Source organism: Hylobates moloch, unplaced genomic scaffold (assembly GCF_009828535.3).
Source record: "Hylobates moloch isolate HMO894 unplaced genomic scaffold, HMol_V3 SCAFFOLD_1, whole genome shotgun sequence".
Classification (NCBI taxonomy): Eukaryota; Metazoa; Chordata; class Mammalia; order Primates; family Hylobatidae; genus Hylobates; species Hylobates moloch.
Window position 1 is genome coordinate 40174901 of NW_026652276.1, and position 22565 is coordinate 40197465.

The 22565-nt window shown below is 42.1% G+C and overlaps 1 protein-coding gene across 2 annotated transcripts in view; it reads right to left on the reverse strand.

Annotated features, from left to right (window-relative positions):
• Positions 1 to 6053: 6053 nt before the first annotated feature.
• The window catches only part of CDK15 (cyclin dependent kinase 15), a 120905-nt gene continuing 104393 nt past the window's right edge, over positions 6054 to 22565 (reverse strand). The window contains exons 13-15 of one of the 2 annotated variants that reach the window (XM_032754930.2): positions 21551 to 21690; positions 10807 to 10949; positions 6054 to 8434 (exon numbers count right to left, since the gene is read on the reverse strand). In XM_032754930.2, coding sequence (XP_032610821.1) covers positions 10840 to 10949; positions 21551 to 21690 — 250 coding nt within the window. In that variant the 3' untranslated portion in view covers positions 6054 to 8434; positions 10807 to 10839. Of the gene's footprint in view, positions 8435 to 10706; positions 10950 to 21550; positions 21691 to 22565 lie in introns of those variants that run through there. The other variant, XM_058439687.1, reaches the window with a different exon arrangement.

The window sequence follows — 22565 nt, forward strand, 5'->3', positions numbered from 1 at the left end:
TACAAAACTAAAACGAAAACCAAAAAGATCTCAAAGCGGAAAAAATCAGTGCCATTATTTTATTCATACAAGTTTTCAGGAATTGGAATTTGTCTGCAGAGAAAAATATCTATATTTTAAAACTCTGATCCTCAGTTTTTAATCTGTTCTTCAGAGTAGGAGGTTAGTGAAACCCAGGGTTCCTGCAGCTCTAGCCAGGCTCACCAAATGGAACCACAGTCACAAACAGAACCAGAATCAGGTGTTGTCGACTTTCCCTCCCAACGTCATCCCCAAACCCAAACTCACTGTTAAATCTAAGTTGGTTCCATATTGTCCTCCTGCCTTCCCTTCCAGGTCAAACCCCATGGGTATTAGCATATTTAATTCCCCTGTTCCTTTTTTTTTTCATTTACTATCACCACCACCACCTAATTTTTATAGTGCTTACTATGTGCCAGGCACTGTTTAAAATATTTTATTACTTATTATTATTATTTTTTGAGATGGAGTCTTGCTCTGTCACCCAGGCTGGAGTGCAGTGGTGTGATGTCGGCTCACTGCCACCTCCACCTCCTGGGTTCAAGCAATTTTTGTGCCTCAGCCTCCCGAGTAGCTGGGATTACAGGCGTGTGCCACCACACCTGGCTAATTTTTGTATTTTTAGTAGAGACCAAGTTTCACCATGTTGGCCAGGCTGGTCTCTAACTCCTGACCTCACATGATCCTCCTGCCTCGACTTCCCAAAGTGCTGGCTTACAGGCGTGAGCCACAGCACCCGGCCCAATTTATTTATTTATTTTGAGACAGGGTCTTGCTCTATCACGTAGGCTAGAGTCCAATGGCACCATCACAGCTCACAGCAACCTCTGAACTTCTGGGCTCCAGCGATCCTCCCACCTCAGCCTGCCAAGCAGCTGGGATTACAAGCGTGTGCCACCATGCCCAGCTAATTTTTTCATTTCTTGTAGAGATGAGGTCTCACTATGTTGTCCAGGCTAGTCTCAAACTCCTGACCTCAAGTGATCCTCCCACTTTGGCTTCTCAAGGTGCTGGGATTACAGGCATGAACCACCGTGCCCAGCTTCTTTAAGATATTTTAAATGTATTAATTCGTTTAATCCTCACCACCAACTCTATGAATCAGATACTATTATCATTCCTATCTTACAAAGGAGGAAGTGAAAGCAGAGAAGGGAGGTAACTGGCCCCCAGATCACACAGTTAGTAAGTGGCAGAGACAGATTTGAACAAATGCCTGATTGTGTACCACCTGGCTCCTGATTCTGTACACCTGCTCAATGGTTCAATTATATTTTATCTGTGTACTTTTCCTCTTCTCCAGTCTCAGAGGACATGCATCTCTTACCCTCTCCCAGGCAAACATAGACTCTTAATCTCCTTTCCTTCAATCTCTGAATCTTCACTGATTCATTTATTCCACAAGTGTTTCCTAAGCACCAACTATGTGTCATGCACAATTCTGGGTGCTTGGGATATATCAGTAACAGAACATATCAAAATCGTTTTTCCTGTGGGGCTTGATTTCTACTGTGGGAGATAGAAAACATAATAAATGTAATACATTAGTACATCGTATATGAAAAAGCAAAGCCAAAACAGAACAGGACAAGGGAGAAAAAGTGTGCTGGGTTGCAGTTGAAACATGGTAGAGTTCATTCATTCAAAAGACATTTGCTGAGACTCTGATACGTGCAAGACAGTGTTCAAGATGCTTGAGATACACTAGTGAATAAAACAGATTCCTAGGCCGGAGGTGGTGGCTTACCCAAAGGCAGGCGGATCACCTGAGGTCAGGAGTTCGAGACCAGCTTGGCCAACATGATGAAACCACATCTCTACTAAAAATACAAAAATTAGCCAGGCATGGTGGCATGCATCTGTAATCCCACCTACTTAGGAGGCTGAGGCAGGAGAATTACTTGAACCTGGGAGGCGGAGGTTGCAGTGAGCTGAGATCACACCATTGCACTCCAGCCTGGGTGAGAAGAGCAAAACTACATATCAAAAAAATGTAAATAAAATAAAATAAAACAGATTCCTATCCTCATGGAACTTACATTCCAGCTGGAGGGAGAGACAAACAATAAATATCATAAATTGGTAAATCTATTCTGGAGCACGACATCAAGTGATAAGATGCTTTAGAAAAATAGGGCAGGTTAAGGGGGATTGGTGTACAGGAGGCTTCCAAATTAGTGGCCCATTAAATAGGGTGGCCAGGATAGGCTTCACCAACCGGTGACATTTGGACAAAGGCTTGAAGTAGGCAAGGGAGTTGGCTGTGTGGATATTTGGAAGAGGGGTTCTAGGCAGAGGGACGAGCCAGGCAAAAACTCGAGAAGGGATCATGCCTGGTATTTTTGGATTATCTACTGATTCTTCAACTTCTCTCTTTTTTCTTCAGCTCATAAAAATGTATAATCTCTCCTATGCCAAACAAAACACGAAACCTGTCAGTCCTTCCATGCTCTAGTGAGTCCTCCATTTTTCCTATCCTTTTATGCAAGAATTTCTGGAAGATATTCCCTGATTCTGCTTTCTTACCTGTCACTGTCTCTTTAATACATCGTGCTTTTCTATGACCACCATGCCATGGAAGCTGCTCCCTTGTAGGTTACCAAGGGCTGGTAGCCTTCCAAATCCACGGCCTTTCTTTGTTCACACCTTCCTGGCGGTTTTCTCTGCAGGCTACTTAATCTTGGAACGCTCTTGTTAACTTCTGTCACACAGAATGGTTCTAGTCCCTCCCCTCTCCGCACAACACCTCCCCTTTCCACCAATTTCTAACCACTAATGCTTTGTCTCCTTTGTTGATTCTTCCATCTCCAAGCTCTAAATATGAGCTTTCCCAAGGTACAATTCTTGTGCTTCCTTTCTCCAGATATGTTCTCTTGGGCAGTCACATCCTGGGGACTTCAAGGACCATCAGTGTGTAGATGACACTCACTCACAGCCATCTCCACATCCTGTTCCCAGGCCGGCGGTTCTAATCATCTTATGCACACCAGTACCTCAAACTCAAGATGTCTAAAAGTGAGCTCATAACCGTCTCTCTCAAAGGAAGTACCCAACTGTGAATGATGTAACAAGCCATCCAGGCCCCCAGATTGGAAACCTTATGCCCATTCTTCACCTCCCACTGCCCCCAACGCCACACGGCCCAATGATCAATTAGTTGCTGTGGCAGATTCTATTGGTTGTCTGCCCAATAGTCTGTCCCCACTTCTTCCTCAGTCATCTCCTCTGTGATAGGGCAGACTGATAGGTTGTCATGACTATTTAGGAATTTGCCCCTTAGCAGAGGTGGTCCTAGCTTCAGATCAGGAGGAAATCCTGAATGTTCTAAAGCAGCTATCGAATTCCCCTTGCTACCATTTCAGAAGCAGGTATGTGACAGTCTTATCAGAAGATATAAAGAGAACTGTGCTTTCTTTCTTTCCTTTTTTTTTTTTTTTTTTTTTTTTTGTTGAGACAGTCTCACTCTGTTACCCAGGCTGGAGTGCAGTGGCACAACCTCGGTTCACTGCAACCTCTGCCATCCAGGTTCAAGTGATTCTCCTGCCTCAGCCTCCTGAGTAGCTGGGATTACAGGCACCTGCCAACACGCCCAGCTAATTTTTGTAGTTTTAGTAGAGATGGGGTTTTACTACCTTGGCCAGGCTGGTCTTGAACTCCTGACCTCGTGATCCACCCGCCTCAGCCTCCCAAAGTGCTGGGATTACAGGCGTGAGCCACTGGGCCCAGCCTGTGCTTTCTTTTAAAATGAAGCATACAGGAAGAGATGGTCTCTTCTTCAACTGGATGTAGACATGTCTGCATGTGATGCTTGGAATTGTGGCAGGATCTTGTGACCATGATAGGAACCAGCCTGAGGACTAAGGCAATGAAGGACACTGAAGATGCAGTGAAGAAAGATAGAAAGACCCTATGTCCCTGTGATGTCATTGACCCATCAGATGAATCAATCTTGGAGCCACCTACTTCTAGGCTTCTTATGTAAAATAATACCCTTGTGGGTTAAGCCATTGAATTGGGGTTTTCAATTCATTACAACCCAAAACATCCTGTTCTTTCTTTTTTTATTAGTTTTATTATTTTTTTTAGAGATGGAGTCTTGCTCTATTGCCCAGGCAGCCTCAAACTCCTAGGCTCAAGGGATCCTCCTACCTCAGTCTCCTGAGTAGCTGGAAATACAGGTGCATGTCATCTCTCCCAGCTCCTGTTCTTTCTATAATACCCTCACATTGGGGATCTTTGTTGTTGTTGTTGTTGTTGTTGTTGTTTTGAGACTCTGTCGCCCAGCCTTGCTCTGTCGCCCAGGCTGGAGTGCAATGGTGTGATCTCGGTTCATTGCAAGCTCCAAGTAGCTGGGACCACAGGTGCTTGCCACCACGCCTGGCTAATTTTTTTTGTATTTTTAGTAGAGACGGGGTTTCACCGTGTTAGCCAGGACAGTCTCAATCTTCTGACCTCGTGATCTGCCCGCCTTGGCCTCCCAAAGTGCTGGGATTACAGGCGTGAGCCACTGCACCCGGCCCGGGGATCTTCTTATCCCTTCAGTTGCCTGCCTGGCACACTCTCCCTTCATGACAAAGCCTACGTCATCTCCTCTGTGATAGGGCAGATTGATATGTTGTCATTGGATCTTATATTTATTTACAGCTAACTCTCCATTAGACTATATGATCCTTGGGGAAACTGTGAATTTTTGTATTTCTATTGCCTGGATGTTTGTTGAATAATTAATGAGAAGGATTATTTTATATCTTGGTTCCATTTTGGTCTACTTACAAGATTTTCTTGTAATATCCAATGATATTAATAGTTCTTATAATAGAAACAATTGTGTATAAGGATGATAATAAACTTGGATGATTTTATTACTGAGCACATGAGATCTTATATCAGGTGCACATCAACCCACTTAGGGATAGAGAAGAGTTAGAAGTAGAAAATGTGCAGAAAATCAGGGAGGATGGACTAAAATAAAACTGCCCTTGGAATTTATTAATGAAAGGTGTCAAAACTAACCAAAAGGTGTTCATCTTCTCTGTCAATGTAACCTTCAGGAAAAGACCTTCTGAGTTGTTTGGTTCTAAGAAGTGTAACTTTTCAGTGATTTATTTTCTTCCAGCATCCACTGGAGGCTCTCAGAGATTTTATTTTTAAAAGGCAAAATCTTTAGAGACTAACTTCAAGGTGGTATTAAATGCACACTTAAAATATCAAGAAATGTTAGAAGACATCACTATCAACTCTCGTATAAATCCTGTCACTCTATGTCAGCACTGTTCAACAGAACTTTCTGCAATAACAGAAATGTTCTGTGTCTGCATCATGCAATATGGCAGCCACCAGCCTCTGAGCTATTGACATTTGAAATATGGTCAGTGTGAATGAGAAACTGATTTTTACATTTAATAATTCAAATGTAAATATAAATAGTCACATGTAGCTAGTAGCTACCACGTTGGATAGTGCAAGTGTGTGTTTTATGTGTCCTGGTAGCAGTCAGGATAGACTAGGTTATACTATAGTAACAAATAACCTCAAAATATTAGTGGCTTAAAACAATAAAGTTTTACTTCTCTCTTCCACTACACCTTCATCATATGTCATCCAGGAACTCTGTTCTACATCTTCTCATTCTGGGATCATCTTAAACACTGCTGGTCACTGGAACCGAGGGAAAGTAAAAAGAAATTTGAGTCGGATGTGGTGGTGCACACCTGTAGTCCTGACTACTTGGGAGGCTGAGGTAGGAGGATTGCGTGAGCCCAGGAGTTTGAGTCTGTAGTGTGTGATGATCATAACCTGTGAATAGTCACTGCACGCCAGCCTAGGCCACATAGTGAGACCCTGTCTCAAAAAACAGAACAAAAAAAAAAAAGGAAAGAAATTTGGAGGGTCTTATACTGGCAATCAAATGAATGCTTGGCCCAGAAGTGACACAGATCACGTCTACTCACAATTCATTAGCCAGGACTAACCACGTGGCCATATCCACCCATCAGAGAGCCAAGAAGTGCGACCCCATTATGGATGCCTGGAAGACAGAAATATTAGGTGAATAGCACTAGCGGCTAAGTAAGCATCACTAAAATAACTAGTGCCTCAAACTGAACAAAAATAAATTATGTTTTTTAAAGCCTGGTGTTGGTCTATACAGAAGAAACAACAAAAACATGGGATGAAAAAATATGCACAAATTCCAGGAATGTTTATTTGATAAAATTGAGAAATGAAAAATTTAAATGTTTTAGTCTTATAATATTTATTAAGCTTTTGAACAGGTAAATCCATTAAAGAAGGAAGCACAAGCATAATCATATGCATAAGGTATATGCATATGCATAAGCATAATGTTCTTCCATTATAGAGAGGATAATTCTGTCAACTTCCACTTAATAAAATCAATTTTTTAATAACAAAATTTGTCTATTCATTCCTGCAGCAATAGTTTCTAACCATAATTCCAAGCATAGTCTGTCCACAGTTGTTCCAAAGTCATTACTGGAGAATCTTGGAATTAGATGGGGCATTGGAGGTCAGCTCTTCTAACCTCCAACATGGGAATCCCTCCTATAGCTCTCATATCTTCAGGGAGGCAGAGGAATCCCACTACTGTTGTGGGAACTCAGTGTATTGATGGACAGGTGAAACTGCTCAAGAACTTTTGCTGATGCGTCAACAGTAGCATCCCTGAGCTTTCGATTGGTACTAGCATTATCTTTGGGGGACGCGAAATTATACTATTAATTCATGTTGTACTTGAAAGTGCCAATTTCCACTAAGTCACAGCCTTTTTTAAGTTGTAGCCCAAAGTGTAAGAATTTAAGTCGGATGAAATTTGATGGAAATAAGTGTTGTTTTGGCCTGCTGTTCATTGGCTTCTAGCAAGGTGTCTTTTGAATCATGATCCAATACTAAATAGCAGCTGCCTCTGCAAGAGTTGTATATTCTCTAAATTTGATAGGTGTCAAGAACATTGGAGAGCCAGGTCTGAGGTTTGCATCTTAACTCTGGCATGCTACTATGAAGGAGTTATTTAACTTCACTGAGCCTCAGTCTCCTCTTTTGTGAAATGGAAGTCATAAATTAATAATAATAGTACTTACTCCAAGGAGTTGTATGAATAAGTTGTCCATGTACTCTGATTTATTCAAGTAATTAATAAAAATATTTGACCAGAATAGGACTCAAGACTGAACCTTGTAGCACACCATGGCTGGCCTTTCTCTGGGTTAAATAAACACCATGATTTGAGTACATATATCTGCTCCATCACCCAGCCTACACTGTTTCATCTTTCAGGTATAGCTGGACAGGCTTTGTCAAATGCCTTACTAAAATCAGATACTTACGCAGGCAGGTTGATTTGGGCTACCCATGTGTCTTTTTCCTTTTTCCATCTCAGACATTGGGGGATAGTTACTATTTTTTAATTCTCTCTTAATTAGTTCCTCCTTGTTCTTCCAAAGGATATACAGAGGTCTCTGGTTTCTAGGCTACTACATTTCCTGAGATGATCCCTAGACAGAAGCGATTTGAGTTTCCCTGGCTTCTTTTAGAAGGAGTCATTGTATAAAACGGCACACGTGTTAGCTAAGACAGATCTCTCATTTTACTTGAGGTGTGTGTGTGTGTGTGTGTGTGTGGTGGTGCAACAGGGCTTAAATTACATCTTTGGAACTCTGCTCCCATTTACTTATTCAATATCTCCACCATCAAACCAGCGCTTAGATTCCCCATCACTGTTGCCATCATCACAGGCAATTAAGATTCAGTAGGAGGAGATAGCCTGAAATTCAATTCTAATCAGCAGCCAAATCCAAACTTCTAAAATATGGGTTGGGTGGTAATATGTTCTGATAATCCAGTTTAGTGAGGGAGGAAGTGCCCCCTACAAAATAATAATAAATAGTCCTCAGGAAGTCCTTTTGTTAACAGTGTTCTCCAAGAAACCATCTTTTTCTAAACTTTAGTTTTCTCCTTGCCACAGAAATCCTTTTGTTGGGAGAAATTGTAAGTGAACACAGGAGTGGCAGGTCTCTGTAAGCACCAGCTCTGTCTCCAGATTCTTTTAAATTGTCAGTCTCTTATCTGTCTTTTTGGGAAATCAACCTTCTAGCCCAAGAATCTCTTAACAAATGCCAAAATGAATGAAGTTATTCAGAAGCCCTCTTCTTAGACTTAGTTTATGTCTAGTTTTTTAAAATCAATCACTTAAATTCTATGCAAATGACAATAGCAATAACCTTGCATTTTCTTCTTCAAGGCGATAGTATTATGTACTATCGCCTTGAACACCATATTTAAACTATTCTAGGTCACAGGCGAGGGCATAAAACCCCTTGTTCAGTATGGAGTTAGATTTGAAGCTTCTTAGTAAGCTGAAGCAAATGAAAACCGAAACTGCAGAAATACAGCCCTGGAAGTGAATGAAAAATAAACACAATTAAAATAATGAACAACAGAGTATTGATGAAGGAAATCAGTTAAACATTGCAAAGTTATTGATGGCATTATATATATTGATAGAAAAGGTAATGATAAAGCATAAGAGAGGCAGCATCTTAACCCTGGTTATAAGAACTAAGAAAGCTTTACAAATAATCAAAATCTATCTCCAGATGGATTCTATAAGCTATCATTGTAACTCACCACCACCAACTGCTCAAAACATGCCAAGCTTTGAAAGAATATGTGTAAAGCCCTTACTGTAGTGCCTGGTGTGTGGTATCTATCCAGTAAATTTTAGTTCTCCTCTATTTCTCTGTTGTAGACATCAGTATACACTTTTTCCCTGCCTGAAACTGACATTTTGAAGCTCTTTCAAGAATCTTAATTTTGAGGCATTGCTGCCAGTTACGAAGTCCTAATACCCCAATTTACATTTTGACTCTCCTGAAAAGTGAATATTTTAACATAAATTCAATTCACTGGAAAAGATTTACAGGCCCCAAGTGTCCATGTGATTACTGCTTTTAGTTTCTTTAACTCTAGCACTCTAGATTTTGCTGATCCCAAGCCATTTATTAAACAGTTTAATTGCTCTAGCTTTTCCCTCTTGTGGCTCATCTCAGTTTTATCTCCTTACATTCGTACCAAGGCCTAGGGACATCATGAGATTACTCTAGCAGAGACAAAATCTGCCTTCTCCCTTCTTCAATTGCTGGTGCAGGCCACAAGCTTGACACGCTGCATTTTATTGATTTTCTATTGTGACCGATTTATGTCTACAGGTAACCATTCTTTGTGGAAGGTCACTGTAGATCAGAAAGGCAAGGTTATCTCCCTACCTTCCAGCTGCTTAAGAAAATAAAATAACAACAATAGAAATAACAATAATGTTAATGGAGCACCACCATCTGAGCCCATTTCCATTAGTGTCTTTGATAATTTTATGAAGAGTAAGCCCTCCACTTCACAGAACGCAGCTAAAGTTCATTCTGTCCTTATAACTAGCAGGTTTAAAATAATTATACAGTAAAAGCTCTGCTCTAGAGAATATTTTGCTTGGGAAATACCACATTATATCACCAATTGTAATTCTAAATGTATATTGTCAAAATACAAACTTAGGTATTTCATACAATGCTCTGAGGATCAGCTATAATATTAAACTTCCCTGCTCTTTGAAGACAAGACAATGATCTTAGAAGAGCCAGGAAGCTGATATCTTTGATGTGTATATGCCTTTAAATCGTGACAGCCAAAGATAGAGATCAAAAGAACGAAGAGTGAATCCAGCCATGTGAGTGATATTGTTGGGGGGTGTGTAGGGAGATGCTGGTGGTTACCATCTAGGCCCCTGGGAAGCACGGCCAAGCTGTGGTTGTCAAATGGGTGGCCAAATCATAGGATAATGCTTGTGGTTTGGGATATAGCCAGGGTCACCTAAAGGGCAGGCAGGCTGGCTGGCAGGCTCTGCATGTGGGCTCTACCTTGATTCCTCTATCTTGATTGCTGTCCCATCTACCGCCATGGAAGCCCCAGTATGGGAAGTGCTCTTGAGACATCTATAGGGTTGTCTATATTATGGTGACTTTTGGAGTTGTCCCACCTGGCTTCCTGTGCCAGCTAGCAGTACTCATTTAAGGGTATGGCGGCTTTGGGAAAATCCTTCACAGCACCCCTTCCTCCTCAAGATTACCCTGGAAGGTAATTTGTGCCACAAAAGTGACCAACCATCCTGGTTTACCCAGGACTGAGCCAATTCTAGTACTGAGCATCCTACATCCAGGAAACCCCTTGGTTTTGGGGAAAACTTTGACAGTTTGTTACCCTTACCAGGACAAAATTTTGCCCTGTCAGTTGACAGTGAGAATTCCCTAGTTAAGGAAAAACAGTTGTTTTCAGTTTGCAAAAGTTGCACCTTAGAGTCTATACAAATAGATTTCCAGCTGGGCACTGTGCCTCACGCCTATAATCCCAGCACTTTGGGAGGCTGACGCACCAGGAGTGCAGTGGTGTGATCTTGGCTCACTGCAACCTCTGCCTCCCTTCATCCCACCTGTGTCAGCTGAAGATCTCACACTGATGAGGAAGCGTGGAAGTTCTGTCTTAGGAGCTTTATCCCTGCTCTGGGAGTGGAAGAGAAAGGCAATGCATGTAATTATTCTCTTTGCCCAGCCCAGGCAATGGAGGCCTGAGGAGGCAAGGCCACCTGTCCTAGAGCTGGCGAGGAAGAACTAGAAACAGCACAGAGGTGCTCTGAATCCCTGAGCAATGTCCTCTCCGCCTGGCACCAATTGCTTTTCAATTTGGTCCATAAGGAACCTCACTGTTGCAACCACTTACCTGGAAGAACCTTGGCGATCTCGCCCTTTCTTTTCACCAGCATTTGCTAAACTGGGCTGGGTGATGACCTGTCTGGTAGGAGGCCAAAAGGTCACACATTTCTGGCTTTAGCCTCACTCCTGAAACTGTAAACAAAGACTCCTCTGTAGGATGAAAAGAGAGAAGCACCAATATGTTATTTCCTGGGATCTTTTGTGGTATATTTTTGTCTGTTGTAATATTTGCCACCTGAAGAAATGTCAAAACATGAACCAGACTTATTTACTAATAATTCATACTGACTCATAGATGACTCACTTTACTGAATCCAATAGTTGGCAAGTGCTTTCTATTTAATTCAATTTAATGCATAGTTACCAAGTGAATACTTGTGCAAGGCAGTATGCTATGTGTTGAAGATGATAAAAATAGAAATAAAACTGGGAGGGACACACACATACACATACAAACAAGGACCGAAAGTGAGGCACAAACAAAGGATTATGAAAACCTCTCCCTCCAAGTCTATGGAGCACAAAGAGAGCACAGACAAGGTGTCCTTTGAGACCTGAAGGATTACTATGCCATCAATAGTGAAGGACTGCCAAGGAGGATATTCCCAGTTGAGGGATCAGCATGAGCAAAGATATGAAGGAAGAAAAGTGTTTGAGGGAACTGCAAGTCATCTTGCATGGTTAGAACAAGACAGACAGGGAGATAAAGTTGGAAAAATAGTTGGAACCAGATGGTGAAGGGAACTAATATCATGTCAAGGAGTCCGGATGTTAGTTAGAGGGTGATGTTAAAGAGTGACAGGCAGTGAGCATCACGTTGGGCTAGATATGTTTTAGAAAGTTTCCAATTTTGTTAGTTACATTAGGCAATCTTTTTTTTTTTTTTGAGACAGAGTCTCCCTCTGTGGCCCAGGCTGGAGTGCAGTGGTGTGATCTCGGCTCACTGCAGCCTCCGCTTCCTGGGTTCAAGTGATTCTCCTGCCTCAGCCTCGCAGTAGCTGGGATTACAGGCAAGCACCAACACATCCGGCTAATTTTTATATTTTTAATGGAGACAAGGTTTCACCATGTTGGCCAGGCTGGTCTTGAACTCCTGACCTCAGGTGATCCACCTGCCTCAGCCTCCCAAAGTGCTGGGATTATAGGCGTGAGCCACGGTGCCTGGCTGGCAATCTGTTTATATAGACTCTAAGGTGCAACTTCTGCAAATTAAAAAAAAAAAAACTATTTGAAAATATATATACTACCTTTGATGTCCAAATCAGGTATTTGGTTAGCTCAGAATACTGGCAGTTCTCATTTTCCCTAGTGACTGTGTTGGTTAAGTGCTTGCTACTCCTGAATACTCACTACACTAAAGCTACAAGCCAATTCCTCCAAAAGTTGACATTGCAAGGGGCTTATCTGAAAAGTAGGGAAAATAAAACTTCCTGGCAGATTGCTGTAAGTTTAAAGAAGATAATATATGCAAAACACCTTGTGTTAGTTTCTGATACACAATATGTTTTTAATAAATGGTAGCCATTGTTACAAGTATTAGCACAGATATCTGGGAAAAATAGCAAGAGGCAGCAGCCACATTGTCGCCAAAGCACATCCGCAAAATTTGCTCAGGGCCCCTTTCCACTTGGGCATTGCTTTTCCCAGGTTCACAATTTGCATAAACCTGGGATGCTCAAAATACCTCACAATTTAACAAAAAGAGAGGCTTCTGTCCTTAGTGCACCAAAAGCATAAAATGCCTTAATAATACTGTTTGCTGGAAGCTGCTCACACCCAAAGGGAAGAAATAAACTTGCCAGCTCTGCCTCACCTGGCCTAAACTTCTGCCCTGAAATGCTGTGGGTAATCTGGGGTCTCTTCCTCTTGTATTTGGAATCGCATATTGGCTAGGCTGGAAAGGGGAGCCATCATACCATTTGTTGATATGCATAAGACATTTTCACAAGGACACTGTAATATGCAATTTTGTATTCTACTTTCTTTTAGATCTTGTCATAGCATAGACAGTTAAATGGCTAAAATAAACAGTGCGTATACTTTACCAATTATTCTCAAATCAACTCAAATCCAAACCATTTGGGGAACTTCTCTCAGGGAGAAGTATCCTCTTGCCTTGGGGACAGTGGCATGAAAAGCTGGGATTTCCCTTCGGCTTCCTTGCCCCTCAAAAGCAGCAGCTCCTCAAAAGCAGGGAGGGAGGGAGAGAAAGAGACACTATCTGGCAGAACATGCTGGGAAGGCAACCGGTTAATCAAAAGGATTCCAATTTGGCCGTGGACTGCCAGACTCTCCTTCCCAACTCATAGAAAAAGAAAAAGGAGGAAGGAAGAAAGAAAGGGAAATAAAAAACGAAAGAAGCTGTAGCGCGGCTCTCCTTCAGCAATCTCACAAATGCAAAACCTTCCACTCTGGTGACTCCTCATTAGCTTCCCGAGGCTGACAGCATAATTATCGCAGCTGCTTCACTCTTAGAATAAATAAATATGAAAGCGGGTGTTTAAAAATTTTTTGAGAAGGGAAATTCAGTCATCTAGACAGTCGGCAGGACAAGTTTATTTAAAACTTTTAGATTCTTATGTATTTAGATCATTTCGGAACGAGATAATGAGATAGTTGTCTTTTTAGTCTAATTGAGTTCCTAAGCTCATGGCTGTTGGCTGTCACCCCTTTCAAACTTTGCTTTAACTTTCCTTCCTTTAGAAATCTGATCCTGGTGTCTCCATTTACTCTTCCTGGGCTGATAACCTGGTGAAGGCTCAGTGCACTGGAGCGCAGAAAGTGACTTAATGGGATTGAGGGGCTAAATAACCTTTCACAGGAAACAAGATAATCAAATCTCTTTTACTTGCCCATAATGGCTAAAAGAGAAAGCACAAGCAAAAAAAAAAAAAAAAAAAAGGTTGAAAATTAAGCTATCATTTCAAAATGTCTTGTAATCTTCCGTGTCACGTGGGTTTTGCACTACTCTCCCACATCATCAATCCATCAGCTGGAGATGCTTAGTGCATTTAATTATTCAAAGTGCACACATCCTCGTGATTATGCGGTAATTTTAGCTCATGTGTATGTATAGAGAATTCATATCTTCAAAGCCCAGAGGATCACACAGCACTTTAAATTGAAGTTGCTAACTAACACGAAGTGCACTTAAAACTCTGACTAGGGGCACAGTACACATACATTTCCGATTAAAGCAGATGATCTTTCCTTTTAAAATTAATTATGCCTATTTATTTTTTTCTTTCCCTCCTGCCCTTCATTCTCCCAGGACCAAATTTATATGAACCCTTGCATTTAGTGAGTTAGAAGCATTATAAAAATAAATATTCTGTCAATCTGGGGTAAAGAAAACTAGTGTTAACCCATCGTGCAGATGGAGAAACTGAGGTTTATGACAGCCAAAACACATTATGTTGGGAAACAAAAAAGAAAACTCAGGTCCTTTAACTCTCAATCCACAGCCTAGACCGCCTGTGCCATTTTGTTTTAACTTATTCTTTTAAACAACTAAGACAATATAACACCAGTATAAGGAAAGCTCTGAGAAAGGAAAAGAAATGACCTACGACCCCCCTAAACTAGAATAGCATTTTTATTTTGTACACTACCTCTCAGTTTCGTTCATGTGCATATTAATTTTCACAGGTACATTATAATATGCAATTTTGTATTCTAGTTTCTTATAGCTCATGTTATAGCATAAAAACTTTCATAATATCACACACTTCTATTAATGATCATTTAAAATGGTTACATAGTACTGTAGGTGGAGTCAGTATACCAACATTTGTCCAATTGTTTCTCTGGTGTTTAACAGTTACATTGCTTCTTTTTATTTAAAAAATTGTAAAACATTATAGACAACACTGCAATGAACATTTTCATTAATCTAGGTTTTAGGGTTTTTCCCCCTATTCAATTATTTCTTTGGATAATTTCCAGGAACAAAGGCATAGGGTATAAGGGTATGATCATTTTTATGGCTCCCGATATGCATGCTATAACACTTTGCAAAAGTTTCAATACCATCAGCAGAGAATCATTTTACTACAGTCTCATCAACACTGGGAGCTATTAGGTTACAGGAAAAAATAACTAATTTAACGGTTATTTGTACTTTTTTAATCCCTAGTAAAGCAGTCGATTTATTCCATGTGTTGCTGTGCTCTTTTTGTTTCCTCTTGCATAAATTGCTATTTTATGTCTTCAACTCATTTTCCATTGGATTCCTTGATGTTTTCTTATAAAACTGAATGAGTTACAGGTGAAACAAAAACATTTACCACCATCGATTAAGAAATCTTGGCCAGACAAGGTGACTCACGCCTGTAATCCCAGCACTTTGGGAGGCCAAGGCGGGTGGATCACCTGAGGTCAGGAGTTTGAGACCAGCCTGGCCAACATGGTGAAACCCTGTCTCACTAAAAAACGCAAAAATTAGCCGAGTGTGGTGGCACAGGCAGGTAATCCCAGCTACTCAGGAGGCTGAGGCAGGAGAATCTCTTGAACCTGGGACATGGAGATTACAGTGAGCCAAGATCATGCCATTGCACTCCAGCCTGGGCGACAAGAGCAAAACTCCATCTCAAAAAAAAAAAAAAAAAAAAATCTTAAAACCCAAGGCTGATTGCATATATTATTATAAGAAAAGAAAAGAAAATAAACTAAGATAAGATGGCATTGAGGAAGAAGTTGGTCCTGGGGCGTAAATCTCTATTCAACATAAATTGAGCCCTCTTAATTGTGAGATATTAAACACGCTACCTGGGGACGTGTGGAATCTTTCCCAGAAAAGCTTTAAAATAAACACAGTACATGAGAGAGTGGGAGGAGCACAGAACTGGGCATCAAGATTTTGGTTCTAATCTTGATTTTGCAACTAAGTTCCTATGTGATCTTTAGCAAGAACAATGAATAGTAGGAAAGGAGTAGCTTTTAGGAGTCGGATTTAAAGTAAAATGTTGGCTCTACAACTTTCTAGCTGTGTGACTTCAAGCAATTAGCCTACCTCACTTCCAGCTGTCTAATCTGTAATATGAAGATAACAATTCCAGCCTCACCAATTAGTACATAGATTGATAATTTATATAAAGCATATAGATGTCCAATAAAAGGCAGGTACGATTATTCTTCCCCGGGCATCAGTGATTCAGCTATATAATGAAGGTATGGAATAAGTAGTCTTTAAGATCCTTTATAAATAACTCTTTTCTGAATTATTTATCTTCACTTGGAGACTCAGCCATGAACGTAACAAATTTAACCAACTTAAGGGCTTGGTAGGGCTGAGGGACTTGGTTTTCCCAGACTTCTGCCAGCAACACAATGCTATGCAACCCCATAAACCATGTCTCAACCCAGTATCTCCTCTAATGTATTCAAATGGATTGAGAACAACTTTGTGCATAGAAGGTGAGGAAGTGTGTTATGGAGGACATCTCCAAATTTGCTTCTTAAGGGCTGATTAATGGAGGATTTAAAAGGTGGACAGATTGGTCTGAGTTATGTTACAAACTCCTAGAAGTAGCATAGAGTCAAGAGAATGGCTGAGAATCTTCCTTCCCTCTTTTCCAACATCCCCAGCCCCTGAAACCTGGCCTCATAGGACGACAAAACATTCTGGTTCAACTTTGAATGGAATAGACAATAAAACCAATAAACAGAATAGGTTTGAAATTATGTGGAAGCATTTAGAGTGAAACTAAGCTTGATTAGTACATGTTAAAGAATGTTTAAATTGTTGCAAAAAGGCATACGATGATAAGAAAAACTACAATGGTATATGAGTTAAGACTGAGCCACTATGATTAAAAAGAAGACAACTTCAGAATGATCTTAGATGGTATTGAAAGGAACATGACACTCCTTTGCCCGTATGCCCTTCCTCCCCAATCATCCAGACCCATCATCTTTCAAGGCCCACTCACAAAATTATCCTGGATCCCCACAGCTGGAGTTAATCTCACCTCCTTCAAACACTTAGAGCACTTTGTTTACTTGATCTGCAGCTGTTTATATATTTGTCTTATTTCCTAAAGGACTGTAAGCTCTTTGAGGACAGGGTCTATGACTAATTCATTTCTGTATCCTTTAATATCACACCTCACAGACACTCAGTAAACCTCCAGTGAATGAATGGAACATGATTTTCCCACCATGCAAGAAATTTGAGTCTATACTCCCTCCATATTCTCAGAGATAAGCAAAATAATTGGAACAGATTCAGAAGAGAACAATAAAACAAAATGACTAAAAAGTGGGAGAAAGGGAATTTGTATGTGGAAACAAAGGTTAAAGGAATTCAGCCTAAAGTGGCCTTGGGAAGTGATATCATAGGGACCTTCCAATATATTAAGGAGATAACACTCAGAGAAGGCCTGAAGTTCTTTTATTGAACCAAAACAAAATGAGACTCAGATTTTAACCGGGCAATGAGGCATGCTGAAGAACTTTCGGAGTATAGATATCGGGATGGTGTGATCAAAGGTAGAGGTAAACGCCATGCTTTCTTCCATCCCTATGTGTATATAAGTATACACTAACAATGGGGCCTGTGGTACAGCATTTTTGCAAAATTACTTGTGAAACAATTGCAAGCTTTTAAGATTTTTCCCCCTAAGATGCTAAAACCCATTTTAAAGGAGAAGGGGATTTAGTCCAGGAAGGAATGGGAGACTCAAGTATGAGACTTGGCTAGCAAGCAAAATGGGACCAACCCAGAGAGAGAGAGAGACAGAAAGAGAGACAGGCTTTGATGTCCTGATGATCAAGGACCATGGCTTAAGGACCAGACTCTTAAATCACGTGTCATTTACTGCCTCAGATAAAAAATACTTTTCTGGATCAGTGTCTGTAGTTCAAAATGGCTAGGTTCCAAAATCAGTCTTAACTTTCCAAGGGTAACATTTGGAAGGTTTCCTGCAAGAACAGAGCAGAGCCAGTTTTAAGAAGGGGCAGCTTAATGATTTTCTACTACCCCCACCCCCAAATCATTAAACAGTGTTCCTTTTCCAGAGCCCAAGTTCATGCTGAGGGCAAAGGGAATTAAATGAAGGAGCTGAACCTGCAGCTAAGATTAGAGAGTTGCCAAGGGCCTAATTTTAGGTCCTAGCTGCTCCAGCTGACGTCCTGCCCTGCTGGCTCAGCCACGAGGACCACAAGTGTGGCCGCAAGCCGGTGTCTGAGTGGGAAGAGCGACTCCCTGGCCATCTGCAAAAGCAATTAGCTTGCTGTTGGCTGTGTTTTGAGAGGGACTACCAATAATTTCTCCTTCAACAAGTGTTTCTTCAGGTGTTCACGAATCAATAAGGGAAAATGTCAGAACTTGGCAGAAGTTCCCACATGCTTGCCATTCTAATATTCACACTTTTCCACTTCAGGTGCTGTCCAAAAGGAAACTAATCCTGGAATTCCTGGTTTTCATGGCAAATAACCCCCTGATAAATGTCCTTTGGCTCTAAGCGTACTGCCACAACCTAGGGAAAGCATTGTTCAGGACTTCTCAGCGTCATGAAAATAGAGATGGATGGAACAATTCTTTCATTTTGTGAGGAATTTCTATGCCGCTCCTACACTGGGATTTAGGCTGTCCTTCCACTCTCCATGTATTTCCCAGTCCCAGGCTTTATGCTTTAATTGTCTTCTTTAGAGGGCAGACAATAAGAGCTGGCATCTTCCAGATCAAAGGGGAAACAGAATATATTTTAAAGTGACAACTCTGTTATCCTGCAACCAGAATAAAACCAGAATAATAAAATGATATAAATATAAGCCCCTAAATAATTTTATACTGAAATGCCACCAGAGAGCAAAATTTCTTGCATAATTATGGCAGAGAAACTCTCCTTACAAATCACTCACAAGAGCATGCCAATTTTTGCACAATTCTCATGCCTGGGGCAGCCCTCCTCAGGGATGGAGTTTCTATGTCCCTGCAGATTGGGAACTGTGATTACCCACTGGTGTGCTCTGTCTGCAAAGGAGGCTGTTAATAAAGGCTCATTGCCAGGGGCAATGAAAAAGCAGGCTGGCACTGCCAGGCTAAGGACCGCATCTCTTAGTAGATAATGTGCTGGTGGTGAGGGCCACTCTCACGAAGGTGCACAAACCAGCCCTGGCTGCTTCTGTCTCTTTCTCTATTTTTCTTTCCTGGTAGCTTTGCCTTTTCTATCTACTTGTCCATCTGTCTCTATACATATTTCTACAAGCCCACCACCCTGCCACACACATACACAAGCACACACACATGCTCGTGCACATGAGTGCACAAGCACACACACACAGAGGCACACACACCCAATCTTGCCCCCGCCTTTCCCTGTCTCTTGGCACCAGCCCTTTCATCTTCTCCCTCGGGGATTCGAGATGTCGCTGCAGGAAATGCTTGTCCGCCGAGGCAGCAGCAGCAGAGCCCTGTGGCTTTGACAAACCTCATTTAATTGGGAGGAAGCCAGGAGAATTTGAAAGAACTGAAACATCCACGAAACTCCTTTTATCAGGCATAATTTAAACGCTGCATGGAAAAACCCCTATATGTATAAAGAAAAGTCAACTTCCCTCCTGCTGTGAGCACTCCTGGTCTCCCCCGCTAGTGCAGGCAGCCTCCTGCAAGATTCCATCTTTTCATTTTTCTAAAAGTGTCAAAGTAGATTTGGGCTCTGTGACTGGGCGAACAGGGAAGGAATACAGATTGTTCTCTCTCTCTCTTTCACACACACACACACACACACACACACACACACACACACACAACCTTAGACATCCATGTACCAGGGCCCCTCTGTTGGTGGCTTTGCTTTTGGGTCAGCCAGGAAAAATAAAAAACCAAGTTTCTAACAACACATGTTTGGACAGTGATTGTTTCTTCCTAATCACCTTGCGTCAGGCAAAAGCTGGAGCCTAGAAAACTTTGAAGATCCCCAGCAATTCTCAGCATGTGGAATAACAGATCCTAAAGGAGGGCCAACGGGGCAAGTTTCTTTGAGTGGAGAGAAGGGAGTGTGTGTGTGTGCACGCGTGTGTGTGTACATCCAAGCGTGTACACTTGCATGAAGTAGTAGAGTTATAAGTCCCAAGTCTGAGAGGAGAAAGCTGAAAAGGAACCATCTAGAGGCTTGGACTGGGAAGAGGGGATTGGGATGGGAGTGGCTGGGGAGGAATGGGGCTGAAGTGGGGGCAGAGGTACCAGGAAGGGAGTGAGAATTGTGGATCTGCCTGCAATGTCTTTTGTTCCACCCATATGCCTCTCCCCTCCTTCCAAATTCCACTTTAGATTCACCTCCAGTCTAATCCATCTCATTTGAATTCCTGTTCCTCCAAAGAATTGCCTTCAACACACATAGTCTCTGCACATCTGCAGTTGATTATGCACAGACTTTTAGCTGTTTAGATATGATTTGTGCTGATATGTGTGCGAGGGTGCCCTGTTTCCTCTTCCTCGCCCTCTTTTCCTCCCACTTCATAAGAACCTGGAAGCCAAGGACAAGTCTCTTGTTTTCCTCAACTTTTTATAGCACTTAATATGTTCTTGACACTTAATGGCAATTTAATAAATACTAATGACTGACTCTTTCTACAGGGTTAAGTAAGACATTAACCCCACTTGTATGATTATGGTTATTTTTGGAGATCCTAAATGACTCACTTTAGTCATAAAACAGAATGCCTCAACAAGTCCCAAACTAAGCGCTTTGGACTGCTGCAGGACGATGTCCTAGACACAGAGGAGCTGCGTCTGCAAACTCTGGCAAGGCGGACCAGGCTGTTTCCACACCTCTTGGGCAGTAGCTCCTCACCCTGTCCCCATCCTTATCCCACCGCACCCCATCACCACTCCCCCACACCCCTTCCAGTGTCCTCATCCCAGTTCCAGCCCTTAGGCCCTCCCTCCTAAGCTTTCTTTCCTCTGGCTTAGGACTTCTAAAACCAACCCTGGCTGCTTCTCTCTCTTCTGTTTTTCTTTCCTGGTATCTTTGCTTTTCCTGTCTACTTGTCCCTTGTTCCTAAAACTATTTTTAGTTGAATGGTGGATTTTTTCAAAGAAACCTCACCTAAGGATAGTCCCCCATGACCAGTGCCCACATCCTCCTGTAGCCCTTCCTGGCCACAGTCCAAGAAACATGACGGGAGTTCCAACCACATGATCCCTCAGCAGATTTCAGATTTGGAAGATGACTTCAGGCCCAGGCAGCAAAGGCTGATTCCAGGGTAACTTGTGTTTACAGGAGGCGGGCAGCCTGGGAGGAGGCCTCCCTTCCCCCAGCACCCCACCCCGGCACTGCCTTCTGCAGCTTGCTATTACGAATCAAGAAAGGCCCAGCTCCCTCTCAGGACGTACCCACTTCACCTATCATCTTACTCTCTGCAGAAAGGGAGAAGAGTCTGGTTAGAAACACAGGTGTGGCTTCCTGGCAGATGGTAGCTAAGGCAAACAACTCACAGACAACATCCATCTCATCCAGTTTCTGAGTGTAAATGTGTACCTGTGAAATGTCTGGACCCTTACAAAGAGGTCCTTGTAACCTCTCCCCACCAGTGCTTCGAAGTTTGAGAGAAGCTCATGCAAAACTCAGACAAGATTGGGTCCTATCTTGCTTCTCCCAGGCAAATTGATCTCTAACTTCACTCCTGGGGGTAAATGCTATGATTCTCTGGTGCTGAGGCAAACTACTTAAGACACCAAGACTTACACTCATGCACATGCACTCACGCACACGCACTCACGCACACACACACACTCCCTCACTCACCATCAGGAAGCTGGTACAGCTGAGATGGCAGGGCACTGAAATAATCATGAACAAGTGCTTCCTGGGCGGAGACGCGGTCTCTGGGAAAGCCTTTCAGCATCTGGGAGGCCAGGTCTTCAGCTTCAGGAACCCTGCCCAGCCTGGAAAAGTGGGAGAGAAAAATAGAGTTTCTCCAGCAGCCTCCCTTCTGAAAAACGAAGGGAGAAAAACAAAAAGTAAAGGAGATGGCTAGACTTAGATTTTAAGTAGAATTTTCCTGGAATTGCTAAAGTTGATGGCAAGTGGAAAAGTAACCCCCATACTAAACTCTTACTGACTGTCCTGTTACTAAGTTGAAGGGGAAAAATCTCCTCATTCTATCACTCAGCTCCCTTGCCCTCCACCGTGTGTCTGGGCACCATGTACACATAAAAGACACAGAAATATAATTATAAACAGAAATACATAATCAAGGATTCTTTTTGGAGGAACACTGCAGCCCCAACCAAGTAGAAAGGCCTGATTCAAAATATGATCGAACTCTGAGAGGCTGAGGTAGGCAGATCACTTGAGGCCAGGAGTTCGAGATCAGACTGGCCAACATGATGAAACCCTGTCTCTACTAAAAACATAAAAATTAGCTGGGCATGGTGGCATGCACCTGTAATCCCAGCTACTCAGGAGGCTGAGGCATGACAATCACTTGCGCCTGGGAGGTAGAGGCTGCAGTGAGCTAATATTGTACCACAGCACTCCAGCCTGGGTGACAGAACAAGACTCTGTCTCAAACAAACAAACAAACAAAAAACATGTTCAAGGCTCTGGACTCCAAGGGTGGCAAGCACAGAAATCTGGAGGGGGAAAAGCACAAAATCCTAAAGAGGTGATTCTGGAGGGTGAAGCGTGGGTAGAAAATACACTTGTTTGCAGCATTTCTGAAGCTCAGCCAGGCTTATTAGTTAGGAAGCTCTCTTGGTTCCCCTGAGATGGAGCAGAGAAAGAGAGATAGTTAAGTACTTAAATCACAGTAAGGACA